At 43.3% G+C, this 16,823-nt stretch overlaps 1 protein-coding gene across 2 annotated transcripts in view; it reads left to right on the top strand.

Annotated features, from left to right (window-relative positions):
- SLC12A4 (solute carrier family 12 member 4) overlaps nucleotides 1–16,823 on the top strand; it is a 425,396-nt gene that overhangs the window by 54,765 nt on the left and 353,808 nt on the right. The window contains exon 1 of one of the 2 annotated variants that reach the window (XM_069216266.1): nucleotides 6,446–6,489. The exons of the other annotated variant lie outside the window; for it this stretch is intronic. Within the exon in view, the coding sequence (XP_069072367.1) occupies nucleotides 6,450–6,489 (40 nt within the window). The 5' untranslated portion in view covers nucleotides 6,446–6,449. Of the gene's footprint in view, nucleotides 1–6,445; nucleotides 6,490–16,823 lie in introns of those variants that run through there. 2 annotated transcript variants of the gene reach the window in all.

Genomic DNA, 16,823 nt, shown 5'->3' with positions numbered 1-16,823 from the left:
CACACAGTAAAATAATGAAGAAAGACCCCCCCCCAATTCAACAGCAGCAAATGAGAAAAGTGCAACAATTAACACAAAACCATAAACAACGCAGGCAGAAATGCCCTTCCTACCGCCAAAGTGCAAATAATCACAACCGGCACATCAGCCCAGCAAACGCAAGCCGAAGATCCGAAAGCACAGCCTCAGCCACCATAGAGCTGACCGACTCCGTCAGCCGACTCCAAGGACGCACCGCCTGCCCCCGGAAGAAGCGACCGCTGGGGAACTCCCAACTAGGTGCTCAGTGCTCGTCGAGAGTCAAGACGATGCCCCCCCCAGGCCCCGCCATGGAGGAGAAGGAAAAAGGTAAGTCTAGCAGGGCTAGACAAAAAGAACAGGAGGTGGTGGGGGTGGGGGGGCTTTTTTAAGGGGAAGGGAGGGGTGTAGGGGGAGGCAGGGAGCCTCATTGGTGGAAAGGAAGGCGAGGGAGGGATGGGAGGTAATGGGCTTTACAGTGTGGGGAGAAAATAATTAATTCCGTTTTCATCAGGATTAGTTTTAGCTGGTTGAGTGCTAGCCAGTTCTGTGTTTTCATCGGAGCTTTATCCAGTCTCTGGATGGCTTCTTGAGAGGATACTTTGATGTAGGGTTGAGTATCCTCAGCATACATGTGATAGGAGATTTTTGATTGTTGAAGAATTTCAGAGAGTGGTTCCAAGTAGAGATTGAAGAGCATTGGTGAGATTGTAGATCCATGTGGAACGTCCTTGTCGATGTTGTTGCATCAGATATAGTGGTGCCTACTTTCACTATTGGATGTTGGTCTTGCAATAATTGGATGAACCATTTAAGGACTGCTCTGGATAGCCCCATTCTGGATTCAAGAGTTTCACTGAGACGTTTGTGGCTGACTGTCGAACGCCGCCGATAGATCTAGAAGTATTATGAGACAGGATTAATTTGGTCTAGTGATGTTTGTATGCCATATAGTATGTTTAGAATGGCAACTTCTGTGTTGTGTCCAGGTCTGAAGACTGATTGGTGTTTGTCAGATAGGTCGAAAATCTTAAGGTGTCCGCATAACTGATCGTGGACACTTTTTTTTTATCAGTTTAGCCAGGAAAGGCAGATTGGATACTGGTCGGAGGTTGTTAGACATTCTGGAGGGGGATCCTTGCTGGAGAGATGCCTTTACAATTTTTGTCCATAAGGGAGTAGTGGAGCAGAGGATATCTTTCAGAGGGTTTGAGGGAATAGGATTGTCAAAGTGTGTGGTAGATTTCATTGACTGAATGGTTTTCTTGATTTCCCTCTCATTTCCCTAAAGCCATTCTAAACAGCTCCATTTTTATTTGGGGTCATTGGGGTGTATTGGTCAGAGTTGTTGCTGTGTATTGTAAGAGTGGGGTTGATGGATTCACTAGGTTGTGTACTATCTTGGCTGGCAACAGAGTTGCATATGGTTGCAATTTTCTCTTTAAATAATGTGGAGAAGGCATTAAAGATGTCAGTCGATTTGTTTTCGAAAGTGGGTTCTGCAGATCTTCCTAATTGTTGTTTTATAATCTCAAATACTTCTCTGGGTCTGTTCTTGGCTTTATCTAGTTGAGATCTGATCGCAGTTGTTTGGCATTCTCGATAGCCTTTTTGTATGATATCATTTGCCTTCTCAATTGTTCAAGGTCGGTAGCATTTGGGCCCTTCCTCCAAAGTCATTCGAAGTGTCTAAGTATTCTTCCTTTATTTTTTAAGTATTGGTTGAACCAGGGTACTGGAGATTTTCTTTTCTGCCTTTTGAACCATAATGGGGCAACCTTCTGCACTATGTCAGTCATTTTGTTGTTGTATAGGCGTGTCAGTTCTTGAACCAATGTTTGTCCCTTCCAAGACTCCAGGATAGTTTGCAAAGATCCATCGGTTCTGTCCTGTGTATGTTTTTATTTTTTAATCCCTCAACCAGCTTTTTCTTTTTTTAATTTGTCCCTTGTTTTTTGTTTCTTGTGTGGATATTTGGAAGAGACTCTGATGGTGATCTGACCAGTCTATTGGGGTGATGTCTAGAATGGTTACTGATTCTGGTTTGGCTATAATGAGGTCCAGTGTGTCACCTTTGTTGTGTGTTGGTGTGTTGGCATGCTTGAATCATGTTGCGATCCCAGAGCAAGGTGATGAGTGCAGCCGCTGTATGGTCTTTGTCACTGTTCTAGTGAATTTTGAAATCTCCTAATATTCTATTAGAGAGGGAAGAGGCATTGATTGTGACCATTTCCATAAGTTACTACAGGAAGACTGAGTTGTTACCTGGTGGATGGAGTGTTTTACTAGCAGTTTCTTTTCAAGCTAGATTTTAGCTCCCAACATTTCAAATGATGATGGTATTCTAGTAAGAGAGGGTTTACAGTTAGGGAATTTCTGTGAATTATGGCAAGACCTCACCTCTGATTCAGTGTGTGGTCTAGAGGTAGAGTGGAAAGGTGTCGTGGAATGAGAGAAGGTCTAGTATTGGGGCTGCTGTTGAGTTGAGCCAGATTTCAATTAGAAAGAGCATGTCCAGATCATGGGCTAAGATCACATCTGCTATATCCATTGCATCTTTTGCAGCTGATCTGCAATTGTGGAGATGCACTTGAGGTTTGTTACTGTTTTGTTAGTTACTGTGTTGGATATTGTGTTTGTTTCAATCAAGATCAGGTTGTTGTGATTAACTTGTAGTGGGTTGTGTCTCCGTTTTTTAGGGTGGGATGTTATGCCGATTTAGATGTTGGATGTAGTGTCAAGTGAGATTGTCTGAGTGCCTTGATGGTATATTAGCAGAGTGTTTATCTTTTCTTCTGTGAGGTAATTGTTCTTCTTGGCTGGTGAAGTTTGTTGTCTCAAGGAGTGATTTTTCTGTTATATATACACGTTTTCTGCTTGAGGAGGAGTCAGTGTACATGGTAGACCGTGTGTACTTACTCCCTAAGATGATTAGGAGTGAATTGACTTTCTACTTGATCCATTCTATGTCTTCGCTGAGTAGATGTCAGTTGTTATTTTGGTAAGCATAGAATTTGTGTGATTGGCACTGAAAAATAACTTTATTGTTTAGTGTGCCTGTTTGTAAATTTTCATGACTTGTCTGCGTTTTTATTTCTATCACCAGCTCTTTTTTCTTGGGGGTGATCTGTCAAGCGGGGCCAAGAAAAATTGGGGGTGGTCCCAAAACACTTTTCCTCCATCCTATGTCAATTGGATTCTTAATTTTTTTTTTTTACATTTTTTTTTTTTAAAGACTACAACCCGAACCGCTGAACGGAATTGCACCGAATCTGGCAGAAAGCTAGAGCTTCGTCCCAAAAGCACACTTTGCCTGATTTGATGTAAATCCATTCAGCAGTTTTGGAGAAAACAATATAGATATTTAGGGGCGCTGATCCTCAGCAGATCAGACTGCCCCATTCAGATATCTGACTAGCTGTCAACATACCCACAATCCCATCTTGGGACTGCGCTTAAGCTGAGTCTCAGAAAAAAAGATTAAAAAAAAAGAAAAGGGGCCAGGGCAGGGACATCCTGACCCCTTAGCTCTGGTGCTGGGGTCTGAGAGAGTGACCCGACCAGAGATTAAAAGCATATTTTCTAAAAACATCAGAGAAATCCGTTGATGAATCTTAAGACTTTTCTGACTTAAAAAAAGGATGATTTCCCACCCTTTTAATGAAGCCTCCAGGTGGACTAGGTTATGGGGGCATGCCAAAAATTAGAGGGGATGCACAAGGCTCCCCTCCTGTGCTTGCCAAAGCCCCAGGCACTGTCACCTCCTATAGGTTAATGTTTAATTAAAACCACCCGGCGACTGCAACCTCTCTGAGGCTTTAATGTTGTAATTCTGGGGGGCTGCCCAACCGTCCCCCACCCTGCTGCCCTGGGGACTGTCCCCTCCCCTGGTCTTTAATAAAATGTATTGCAGAGGGGCCACCCGAACCCCCCCCCCCAACCTCCTGCTGCCCTGGGGACCACCACTTCCCCAGGGCTACAATAAAAGAATGGAGGGGGTCCGTTGCTGAGCCCCAGAGGCCACCATCCCCCTGGCTGTATAGTTTGGAGGGGGCCACACGGCCACCGTGGAACCAATGATGGCCCTGGGGACCGCTACCCTCTAGGGCCGGCTCCCGCTATGTCCCAGGGTGCCCTCTCCAAGACATAGCTGTTTGCTGTGACTTGGCAGGAGCTTTGATAGCTCCCACCAAGTCTGAGCAAACACTTTGCTTTGACAGCTCTCACTTTCAGAAAGAAACATTTTCATCTGTTGCAGGGAAACTGATGAAAATATTGCTCCAGCAATTAGGGAGCTGCTATTTAAAGCAGCTTCCTGCTTGTGGGAGCAAAGCCATGGCTAGGACCGTGGGGGGGGGGAGGGGGGGAGAGAGAGAGAGAGAGAGAGAGAGAGAGAGAGAGAGAGAGATGTGTGTGGGCGCCTAGCAAGATGTTTGGTATGAATATTATAGTTATGTTTGGATGCAGAACAGAGTCATTTCTGGCCTAGTGGTCAAGGTCTTGTGCTGTCACTCAGTAGGCTGAAGGTTCAAATCCTAGTATCACTTGACAGTGTGTTTATTTACTAGTGGTTTGACTGTTAAACCTTCCTTGTGATAGAACATTGATGTTTCTTTCCATTTACATGAATGGTTTGGCTGTCATAGGTATGTCTAGAAGCATCATAGTAAGGAGTCACGTATGGCCTAAAGGTTAAGGTCACAGACCTTCATGCTGAAAGCTGGTGGTTCTACTCTAGGTGTGTCCATGGTCCTTTTTCTCATCCTTTAATTTCTTATAAACTTCAAAAGTTTAAAGTTCATACTGAAGGGTGATCTCACTCTTGTTGTTTTTTTTTTTTTTTTTTTATAATTATTATTTTTTACAAATAAATTTTTCCTTTTAATTTGTCAAGAAATATCTCATTCTAAATATGTCATTCATCAAAGCCTAAAAATCTCTCTCCCTCTCACTCTTTCTCTCTGTCTCTTTAAACTTCTCTCTTTCAATCTTTCTCCTACTCACACACCCACTTAGACCTTTATGCACCCTTTCTCAGACACACTGAAACACTCATGCACCCACTCACAGACCCACACATACAATGACACATCCACTCACAAACCCACAAAAACACTGATGCACCTACTCTCGCACCCAGACAAACACTCCCACACCCAGATACACACACCCTCTCACACCTATTCTCACACCTAGAGAGACAGGCCAGGGCCAACTACTGCCATGCATGGCCAAAGGCAGTGTGTGGCTTGGCGTGGGTGGTTTTGGGGGGTGGAGGGGGGAGTTGGCCTCAGGGTCTGGCCACAGGCCAACCCACACCTCACACGGCTGAAGGATGTTCGAGGGGGTGGTTGGATTAATTTATAGTAATAAAAATTACTTTGTTTACAAAACAATAAAATAGAAATTCAATGAAAAAAACAAAGGTTGCAAGGGCAGTATATTTAGGAAATAGAAATTAAGAAAAACAGACATTCACTTAAAAAAACAAAGGTTACAGAGACTTTATAGTTAGGCTCACATTTTAAACATACAAAACCATAGAAATTCACCTGTTATAGTTAGTTATCTCAAGTAACTATATGTTGTTCCTTAAGGAAGCAATAACTTGCGCACCCGCCATGCACTGCTAATTATCCCACAAATCACAGCACTCATTATATCTTTGATAACATCAGTGATCATATCGACATTATATTTGTAGTGCATGGCAGGGGCAGTTATAATTGCTTGAGATAACTCTTTAACTATACCAGGTGAATTTCTCTGATTTTGTATGTTTGAAATGTGAGCCTAATTATAATCAGGGGAATGAAACCTGAGAGATTCCCTTAGCCAAAAACAGACACTTAAGTGAGGCTGGAGGAATGTCTCCACCAATCCAATATTCACCACAAGATTCAGACATTCCTCAAAGCCTATGGCATTTCAATTCTAGAATACCGAAACTACGTATTTGGGTCCTCTTTTAGTTCGTTATTTTTATTTTTTTTGTAATTGTCGCTTTAGTGCCATTTTATAGATTTTTAGTTACCAAGAAGTTCTTGCCAATTGATTTTTATTTTTGTTGCAACAACAAAAAGAGCACAAGACAAGTGTATATATAAAGCAGGGTTTCCCTTTGGCATACAACAGCATTACGTGTACCCTCTTTGTGCGCACTGACTCAAGACTATATGGCTTTTGATGGCTTTAAAAGCAAGTGACATAAATCCCCAGGCTTTCCCTTTCGTTGCCACAAATCTCCCTGATTAAAACCTAATGATCTGCATAAGTTGCCTTTCATAAGGTGACCCCGTGCTAAGCAAAGATTAAATCGCCTCACAGACCATTGGCCAGAGGAGGCAGCCAGGCATAGCAAAGAAAGCATTCGCTGGAGGCGTGAGCTTCAGTGCTCATTTACACATTCGTTTGCAATGTGACCGGGCAGAATGGGAGACTCTTCTGACCATGGTGTACAAACTGGTTGCGGTAAGTGATTTTTCAGATATCTGATTTGTTTTTAGATTTCATTTTACGTATATTTGTCAACAACTCTGATCAAAAATGTTTTTTCTGGGTGTTGGGGTAGCCCATTCTACAAAGGCCCTTGACCAAGGGCTGTCTTGAGAGGTTATTTTTGCTGGTCGTCAGTTTCAGGTTTTGACATTGATGACTTGCTTGACCTTGAGCCTAACAACGATTCATTAATTGTAGGAGTGCAAAAGTGATCCGAGGCCTATTCACTGAAACAAGAAGGAGACAATAAAGTTATTTTCTCTGCTGGGGAGCCTCTTTCAACGGTTTTATGCCAGGTTTGATGAGGCTTTTCAGAGTAACCGCACTGATGGCACTGCGTTTTTGTGGACCAATGAAAGAATAGATAAGGAATTACTTTAAAATACTCGGAAGTACTAGAATTAAGGTTTGTGTTCTAACTTTTGGAAGGATTTTGCCAAGGCCTCCTATAAACTGCTACTGTGAAAGATTGTTAGTCTTGATTGAACTATTCATTCTCTGTAATATTGGTTGCAAGGTGTTGAAGGGGCGCACGGAAACATGAAAAGGACAAGTCGTGAAAATGTTTCGCTTAAAAATGAAAGCTTTAGGTTATGCAGCAGCATCTGTGAAAATTATCTACATTAAGATTTTTGGTACAAAAACAAATTGCACAAGGGGGCCCTTTAGTACGTGAGAACTAGACGAAATGAAGGAAGCAGACACTCTGCATATAACTACACCATACTCAGCCTAAAAAACACGTTTTGGCTCGCAACATCAATAAAGAGTTGTTATAAATTACTACGGCAGGCTTTCTATAATATTTTAGAATCTACAGCGTTATGATGCGGGTTATTGATTTTTTGTTTGTCCTGCTAGCATCCTTTACAGCTTGGTCTTGAAATATGCGGTAGGCTGTTCTTTGCAAAAACTGCTTTTCTTATGTTTGGGACAACGTCACTTATTATTTGTGGGTGCACAAGAATGTAGTAGCAGTTTTGCTGCAAATGTGTCTACGTTCCTTGCTGTTCTCTAGGTATACTGGTAAAATCTCCAGTCCTGAAAACGTAAGGAAGGATGGGGGGAATTATTAAGAATATATATATATATATATATATATAATTTTTTTTTTAAGGAAAATACTTTCTTCATTGCTTGCAGTTCTTTGTTTTGGTTTGGAAAAGTATGCCATATGAACCATCGTTGTCAAGAGTTAGGATGCTGCCAGTTATTCCAATGAGTATTTAACTAAGGACTGTACCTAGAGGATACCTTTAACTTCTTTTGTCTGAACATATTTCTCTACGTAATCTGTTCTGATCTCATCCAGGTATCTTGTATATGAAGGAGTTGGATTAGATAACCATTGTGGGGGGGGGGGGGGGGGGGGCACATCGCCCATTATAGTAAGGAGGAATGCACCAATACGATTTCTTTGATTTGCTATTTATTCCTTCTAGGCAATTGTTGGGCAGTGGTCTAAGTAAAGCAATAGAAGAACTTGGTAGCAGACCTTAGGAAGGAAATTCTTCATCAGGAGATCTCAGAAAACAGACCAGGATTTTAACCCAGCTAGCTAACCGTAAACTACTAGGTATATCAAGCACCTTCCTCTCACCCTTATGTACTGAAACAGTTATTGAGTGGCTTGGAGTCTCTCTGGTATAACTTTTGCCAACCCTACGAGAGTTGCTTTAATTGAATGTAGAGCACCGTCAGCACTACAAGGACTTTAAGAATAATTTAAACCATGCAAAAACTGTGAGCAGTAATCAACCCAAAATATTATTCCGAGGTGGGAGATGCAAAAGATGGCCATAACTACTTCTGGTTATCTATTAGGTTAGATGCAACTGATTTTAATTGCCACGTACAGTTAAATGCACTTCTCAGGGTGATGAACCAATACATCAAGCTTGGGATTTAAAAAGACTTGGTAGACGAAAACTCAGAGAAAGGGGGAAATTCTATTTCTGTATCGAGGCGCAACTGGGTTAACTGGGTACTTTGAGCTTTGTTTGGAGAAGTCTGCATCCAGGTTCCTAGAACACCCAGATGTCTACACACCTCATCTATTTAGCAGGTGGGTTCACTTGCCATGTGTCTTGAACCTTTGGTGTTTGAGGGGTTGATGCTCTTCTGCCAGTTTACATTCATAGCCCTATACCTTGTCCGAGTCAGCTTCGTAAAATTAGCTTATTTTCTGCCCAACTGACAACGTGCCATAGTTACTGAAGGCTGGTTTTATGTGAGTGATTGTAGGGTTTATGTAATGGTTTGCAGGGTTTATTGTGAATGTGTGCCTACAAGGGTATAGGGAAGCAACCTTTTGTGGCATTATCGATCATAACAGAGTAGACACATGGATGCTTTCTAGCTTCTGTTCGATGTATAGCGGAAACCCTTTCCTGCTTCTGCTAGATGTCTGAAGAGCACTGTTGGAAGCAAGGTAAATTAGTTGCATGCTTGGGTCTTAAACATATGATGCACACGTTGCTCACTGTAACTATTGTTCAGATGCTATTTTTTTGCAGTGTTTTTACGTTCAAAGTGTTTCCGAATTCTGTTAAATGCCGGAAAAGGCAGCATGCTAAGGTCAGATAGAACACCTGAGCTAAATAAGCATATACAGAAATATAAAACCACGTGTGGCAGGCATTTAGCGAACAGGAAACCATCATTTAATTCAGAGCATTTTTAAAGATGACCTTTGTGGTGACTCTCCAGCACTCATGTTCAGATCATACGGGAGTTGGACTGTTTGGTTTCCTGCTCTTTCTAGCTAAAAAGCATATGTAAAATAAACCAGGAAAGGCTGTTCTACTGCATTGGAAAACAACACCGCTCTTCTGGTATGTGAAATCTGGGGGTTCGTCCATATCTGAAAATCATGGTTTTAAGGGATGTTAAAAACTTATGGGACACTTCCACTTCATTGTTGTTTTGCTGTAGTGATGAAAAAAGTTTATATTCCTTAATTATTACCCAGAGCCATGTTTTAAGTAAATGATAAATAATGAAGCGAGGAAGGAAAGCAGAAAGAGAATATGATAATAACTAGAAAATATAGCAGGAGAGGGCGAACCTCTTAGGTGGTGAATGAATACATTTAAAAAAAAAAAAATACACTCTGCAAGTAATTTCTTACCAGACAGTTCGGTGAATTCTCGTTGCAAATGTAATATTCGGAACTTATGGATGGTGGTACTTTAAAAAAAAAATTAAGACTGAACCACAGTTGCATGGCCGTCCTTGTTCCTCCTGTGTGTGCAAGGTTAGTAGTTTGTGCTACTAGTTAGTGTGTAGTTTAGATTCATACTCATTCCCTTTCATGGCACTTTCAAACAAAACAAGCACTGGCATGGCCAACAGGTATCACCAACGGATGAGCTTTTGGCTTTGCCAACTGAGTAGATGTGGCCAACAGGAGGGCAGCTGGGAGTCAATGGGACGTTTAAAATGAAGAAAAAAAAGCTTTATGAAGCGGCCAAGGTTGGCATGCCATAGAGCTTTTTTCCCTTATGGTGGTTGGGGGAAAGGGGAATAAGCAACATGGACAACAAAGTGGGGTGGAAGAGGGAAAAGCAAAAAGGATGGTGGCATGAGGGGAAGAAGCAACATGTGGTGGTGGGAGGGTAAGAAGCAACATGGGGCAGTGGGAGGAGAAGAAGCAATATGGAGGAGGATGGGAGGGGAAGAAGCAACACGGATGGCAGCAAGCTCAACTACGGCAATGCCCTCTACGCAGGAACCATGGCCAAACTCCAGAAGAGGCTGCAACGCATCCAGGACGCCTCCGCATGCCTCATCCTGGACCCCCCCCCGCCACTGCCACATCACAGACCACCTGAAAAACCTGCACTGACTCCGTCAACAGGAGAATCACCTTCAAACTCCTCACTCATGCTCACAAAGCACTGCACAACACCGGACCAGAATACCTCAACAGACAACTCTCCTTCTACACCCTAACCTGGCATCTCTACTCCAACAACCTCACCCTCGCAACCATCCCACGCGTCCACAGAACTACAACTGGTGGTAGATCATTCTCACACCTCGCCGCCAAAACATGGAACACTCTTCCCACCCACCTGTGCCAGAGCAAAGACCTCCTTACCTTCAGGAAACTTCTCAAGACCTGGCTGTCTGAGCAGTAGCAGCACCTTCCCCCGCCTTCTCCTTCCTCCCCCCCCGCCTTCTCCTTCCTCCCCCCGCCTTCTCCTTCCTCCCCTCTCTGATCCCTGATTGATTGATTGATTGATGGTGTCGGAGGGAAAGAAGCAACACACAGGGGAGTGGGAGGATAAGAAAAGAAACAAGATAGTCAGGTGCAAGAAGAAGCACCAAATTGGACAGGGGGCGTAGGGAAGGAAGCCACATGGATGGGATATGAAAGAGGAAGCAACACAGAGGGGTGTAAAAAGTGAAGAAGCAAGAACATTTGTTAAAAATAAATAAATAGAACCACGATCATAGCACCAGCAGGGGAAGGACCCTAATCCACATGAAACAACCAGTATTCGTCCCTGCTCCAGTTGGAAGAAGAGGAATTAATGCTGACTTGCAGCGCTCAAGTAGAAGACAGCAAACAAATGGCAATGAAGCCCATGAGTGAAAGCAATAGGAGGGTTCCAAGCCCCTTGAAGATCACAATCTCTTGCAAGCAAGAGCGCATGCACTAACACAGGCGTGACTTAAAATGCCATCTGGGTAGGATTGTTTTTTTTTTTTTTTATAAAAAAAAAAAAACAATGCACAAGAATCAATAACCTGTACTTTGAAAGGAATACCTGTATGCACTTAACCACAAAATACCATTGTCCTTGAATCACATTTCCTTTTCTGGTACTCCTCTCAAGCTGGTACAAGAAGGACTCTTCAGTAGGTACAGGAGCTTTCCTTTTACACCTCAAGCAAATTTCCACATGTGTCCAGCAAAATGAAGTTAGGTGCTGGGAACTTTCTCCTACATCTACTCCAATCTGGTGACTCCCAGAGAAAATGTGTGATTGTATTGCAGTATTTATATAGTGTACTCATTTCAATTACAAGGCCTCAAACGAGTTCTGCTTTTGGGAAGGAAAAGTCCTCTGCATGGTAAGAGAAGTGCACTCCTGCCCTGGGTGCACAACTGCATGTATCTCTAATGCTGTTCTTTTTTTTTTTTCATGTGCGAACATAGATCATGTGTGCGCCCCATTACATGGGCCTGTCTCACAGATTTCAGTCTTGTTGGATCGGGTGGGACGGGTGCCCAAAGCAGTATCCTCATAGTGGTGGAAGGCTACAGTCTTCACCAAGAGCTGAGCAGCGCAAGTGTGGTGGGGGGCAGCATACTGTGTAGTGATCAGTAATAATGAGCACAACCTTTTTACACAGTGTAACTAGAGTGAGGCCTTTTTTTACAGTTCTGCTGCTATGTGCTTAATCCATCATGGCTACAACTGATAAGATGTGGAGTGCTGCGCAGCACAGGAGTAGTAACTCTACATTGGTTGTATGTGTGCTTGAGAAGGGTACAGTGCAAGAATGGAGCAGTATTATGCAGTGCATGTATGGATTGTACATGTACTTGGGTGTATGTATGCCTGAGCGGTGTAGTACTGTGCAGTTTGTGCACAATGAAACCATGTGCTAGATTTACGTGTGCCTGCAGGAATTACAACACATAAAGGGTGAAGTGTTGTGCAGCGCACACTTAGTGAGTGCGTGTGCTGGCAGTGTCTGTAAAGAGCACACACTGCTTAAATATAGAAATGATTCGGTGCTGAGCAGTGCAGGCAGATAGTGTGTGTTTGCTGAATGCCTGTGCACATGTAAGAATACAGTGTTTAGAGGGACAGCACTGGAACAATATGTGTTCTGTGGATGTTCACTGGGTAAGTGTGCTGGCTATGGTACATATCGCATGAAGGAACATGGGTTTCATTTTTGGAGGCCCAGGCCTGCTTAGTGAAGATATGAGGAGGAGAGGAGCCCTCCCCCCACCCCAGACAGATTTGTATATTGCTGCATTACTGTGAGCTGGGTGAGGACACATTGGAGGGTAAAACGAAAAGACTACTTTTATATTTCAAAAGACTGCATTTTAATTCTGTGATAGATCACAAGGAAGGGGCCTGGAAGATGGGGCTGATAAGAAAATTGTAAAGAGCAGGGCTGTGGGTATGGGATTAATCTTTTGATGCACATATCACTGTGGCTGACATCCAGGTGAAAGCTCTTTCCACTACACAATTTATGGGATTGACCAATCTGCTTTGGAGTCATGCCTGCTATGACAGACATCTTTCATGTAGAAAGAAGAAAAGGAGAAGTGTCCACTTCAAAAGAAGCAGAACCCTAACACGAAACTTCAGACATAGACCCTAAATCCCATTTTGTTTCTGACAAAGGACTATAAGAAAGGATGGTTAAGTCCCCCAAAAAATGTAATCTGCCAAGCATTTAGACAGGCTGAGTGAGAACGGGAAGGCTTATTCTTGTGATCTGGACTGGAGGCAAAGACCTGCTAGTCTCCCTGGTGGTTGAGGATACATCACCAAGGGAATCAAAGACCACCTACCCTGGAGCTTGGAGCACCAGTGCCTGCCTGCTTACCAAAACCAGTCTACCCTGTGAGGAAAAGGAGAGCATTGGAAGGATCAAGATCGAGTGGTGAGGCCTACCATGAGGACTTCCTATCTGAGGTGTGAGGATTCAGATGTGCACTCATCGGACAATTGCTGCTTTCTGCAGCCCCTGTGTAACCAGAGAGGGCTGCTGTAGAGGGAGCCATGTTTTAAGCACTTTGCAGGCCTTGCTACACCTTTACTGCTGCTCTGCAGTGATCCCTTATGCCAGAGAGGGCCACCAGTAAAGTTATCACTTTAAGAAGAGCCAAAAGTTATCACCGTCTCGGCCGGGGCAATTGTTCTGGGAAAGCCTGTGATCGTATAACCACATACAGCGACAACCCCATATGACCGGATGGGCTGGCAGTACCAACATTGCCAAAGTATTCAGGCTGCCGCCCAAAGGAGAGACTGAGGCTGCCATCCATGGGTTGGACCCGCACTGTGAGGGAACTACCACGACTCGCCACTGAGGGCTGCTGGACATGCAGGGGATGATATTGCACCTTCCCTGGCTCCATTCGGAAGCTGAAGAAAAAGTCAAACTCCTGCATCTTGGCAAGCGGAGTTGCTCTCACATCTGAGACAACTCAAGCAGCGCCAGTCTGCAGGGAGAGCCTGCACTATTGGGTGGTGCCACATGGGCCATGAGCAGCCCAGCTTCTCTGAACTGAGCAGGAATCATGGATGCTTGTTAATGGAGCCTGTTGCCTCACTGAACTCTTCAGTGCTATGAGAGAGGTTAAGACGTGAACTGTGCCAGTTGAGCCCGGGGGACTCACTTCTAATGGTGCTGTGGCACCTTAACATTTTTGACTCAATTCCTAAAGAGTCTTAAGGAGAACTCGTGGGTACAGTATAATAGTTTGCATTCTCTTATGACGGCCACCAGTGAAAGGATAATAGCCCCGAGCATGTTACACGAAGGAGGGTGGGACATGGATTCACTTGGCAACTACTAGAGCCCAAAACTCAAGGAGGATTGTGTGCTTTTGAAGGTGATCTTTCTTTGCATGTGTTTAGTTAGAAATGAAATATTACTTTTCTTATAAAAGTAAGTATTTGACTGGACATTTAGATAGTATTTGTCTGGACATTGATTTGTTTCTCATACTGTTTGCACTTTGAGTTATGAGTTGTGTTCACTCACCTATATAAACATCCCCACTGAGGGAGCCTAGACTATTCGACCTCAACTACCACTGGGAGTCAAGTGCAGAAGGGTTACTTGGCCCAGTTGAGCAGGATCCATAGTAGGTTCGGCCCAGCAGGTTGAAAAGTCCTCAACCACCTCAGCTGGTCCCAGTAGCCCCTGTGTTCCTCTTGGCCCCCAGAAAGAGATTTTGACATCTATATTGTTATCACTAGCACCCCAAGCCTGGAGATGGGTATTTTGCAAGCCTGCTGCCTACCTTGGATGTGGTAGCCATTTCTGAAGCTCCCTCTCTGGAATCAAACTGTTATTCCCCATTACCCATGGTCACCCTTGTAGACACAGAACGTACCATTGAAAGTTGATAGGGCAACCATCCAAATGTATCACCGCTGTCACAGGAGCGTGTGATCAGCCAGAGGTTACCTAGAGTCACCCAAGTTGCTGGGCAAGCCCAGATTGGTCTGATAAATACACGCCTCCCAGGAGATTAGAGTTCATCTGCATGTGTTAGCTCTATAATGACCACAATTAAGAAAGTAACAGATGGGATGATCAAAGTAATCATAACAGATTTAATGAGGCTTCACAGTTTCACATTTCTGACATTGTATACTTAAACGTGCACGGATAAGCATATGCTACTGGCCGTATCAACCAGGTATTTATAGAGTGCTTTATACCAGTATGTAGTGTGCTGAAGCACATTTCTAGACAGGTACCACACTACACTGTGAAGGAGTGCCTGTTTGGCAGAGTTTGTAGTGATACAATGTGGAAAGCATTTTTGGATATTGCATGACTGACGAGATCGTGAGAGAGAGGCACATGAAGTAGAATTATAGTTAGGACTAAAATGTATAGGATACTACATGACACCAACCTAGCTAAAGGGAGAGCGGGGTGTTGCCTTCATTAACACCAACAGAAAAGAGGGTAATCCGAGTAGGTGCAGTAATTGTTATGGCACCATGTGCAAAGCAGAGATTGAGTCAAATGAGCAAAATGATGTCTAATGGGCAAGAATGGGAGTTGGTGATGAGCTGTAAGACTAACATTAGCCTAGACCTTTTAATCTTCCTAAACGTGTGTGTGTGTGTGTGTGTGTGTGTATGTATGTATGTGCGTGTGTCTATGTATGTATGTGTGTGTATATATATGTGTGTGTGTATAGATATATATTTTCTTTTTTATCTATGCTACAAAGAAATTCACTGCACTCCGAGAAGTCCAAAATTAACGTCCTTTATTTTAGCCTCAGCAACCACCAACACGTTTCAACTCTTAAGAGTCTTCCTCATGGTTAGTGAGTACTACCGCCATTCCTCATTATATACCCAAGATCCGTCCTGCCGACCATGAGGCATATAGGATATTGTAGTCAAGCTAAAAACTTTATTTAGAAGCATACTCCATGCAGGCCATGTTGTACAAGTGTGAGGCTGCTGTGCTGCATGGTTAAAAGCACAAATAGAGCGAGAGCTAAGAGCGTTATCCGCATCATGGGACTTGTAAAAAAACAAATTGTCATGCTGCACTGCAGCGGCACTGAAAACCTTAACAAACCAAATAGATCTTGCATAGGCAAGACCTCCTGGCTTTGCCCAGTGCTTGTTCTTCCACCCACTACAGCCCACAGCATGGAGCAGTTGGTCAGCTTACTTCAGGCATTGGCTGACTTCATTGTGAGTAATAGCTTTCTGCCAGTTCACAGGGAGAACATCTACACACTAAGTAGTTCCTTTAATACCAGAGTCTTCTATGTCAATATATGTATTTTTAGAAAAAATAGTTTCGCTTTTAGACATTTTTTTAATATTTAGGAGGGCCCAGCAGCTTTCCAACTACAACGTTTTACAATTGACATGATGAAACAAAACAAGTATTTGCAAAGACAAAAGTCTGACAGGCAATGGCAGCCCCTTTGACGTTGACAATGATTGGTTTATAGGCAGGTCTACTCTCCACTGCTGTACGAATTATTATCATGAATGAAGAAGGGTGACTAAGATTGTGTAGTTTGGGCTCTTGTTGTGAAGGTTCATCAAGCGCAGTCTTTGGCACTACTTGAGAGAGAAGGTGCTGAAAAGGTCGAACATTCCCTGAGATATAAGACTTGGCGAAAGTGGCAGAGCTCACAGAGGTAGGTGGCGGTGGCATCCGGAGCGATGCGGGGGATACCGATAGGAACACAAGCTGTGGATCTTGGTGAATATGTGTCCTATTCTGTTGCTTCTAATGATTTTTGTGTGATTTGTGACTACGAATCTCCGCAGCGTTCACCAGCTACTTTGCTTAGAGTGCAGGATTTCAACCCTTTTCTTAATCCTCTTGTTTTTCATAAGAAGGCGTGATGGGGTTGTTGATCAAAGTCATTTTATTCTCCTTGCAGTCCCTCGTGAATCAATTTGTGTTTAAATTGTTCTCAAGGGCTACATTGTTTTTCTCTAGCACTTAGCTGTAATAGCAGAATGCTGTTAACTTGCTGCATAAAAACTTCTTATTTTTTAGTCTTATTGAAACCACTCCTTTTATGTGATAGACCTCTTTATCGG

This window comes from Pleurodeles waltl, chromosome 12, assembly GCF_031143425.1.
Source record: "Pleurodeles waltl isolate 20211129_DDA chromosome 12, aPleWal1.hap1.20221129, whole genome shotgun sequence".
In the NCBI taxonomy this organism is placed as follows: domain Eukaryota; kingdom Metazoa; phylum Chordata; class Amphibia; order Caudata; family Salamandridae; genus Pleurodeles; species Pleurodeles waltl.
The sequence above is the reverse complement of the archived record's forward strand: the minus strand, read 5'-3'. Positions and strand labels throughout refer to the sequence as shown.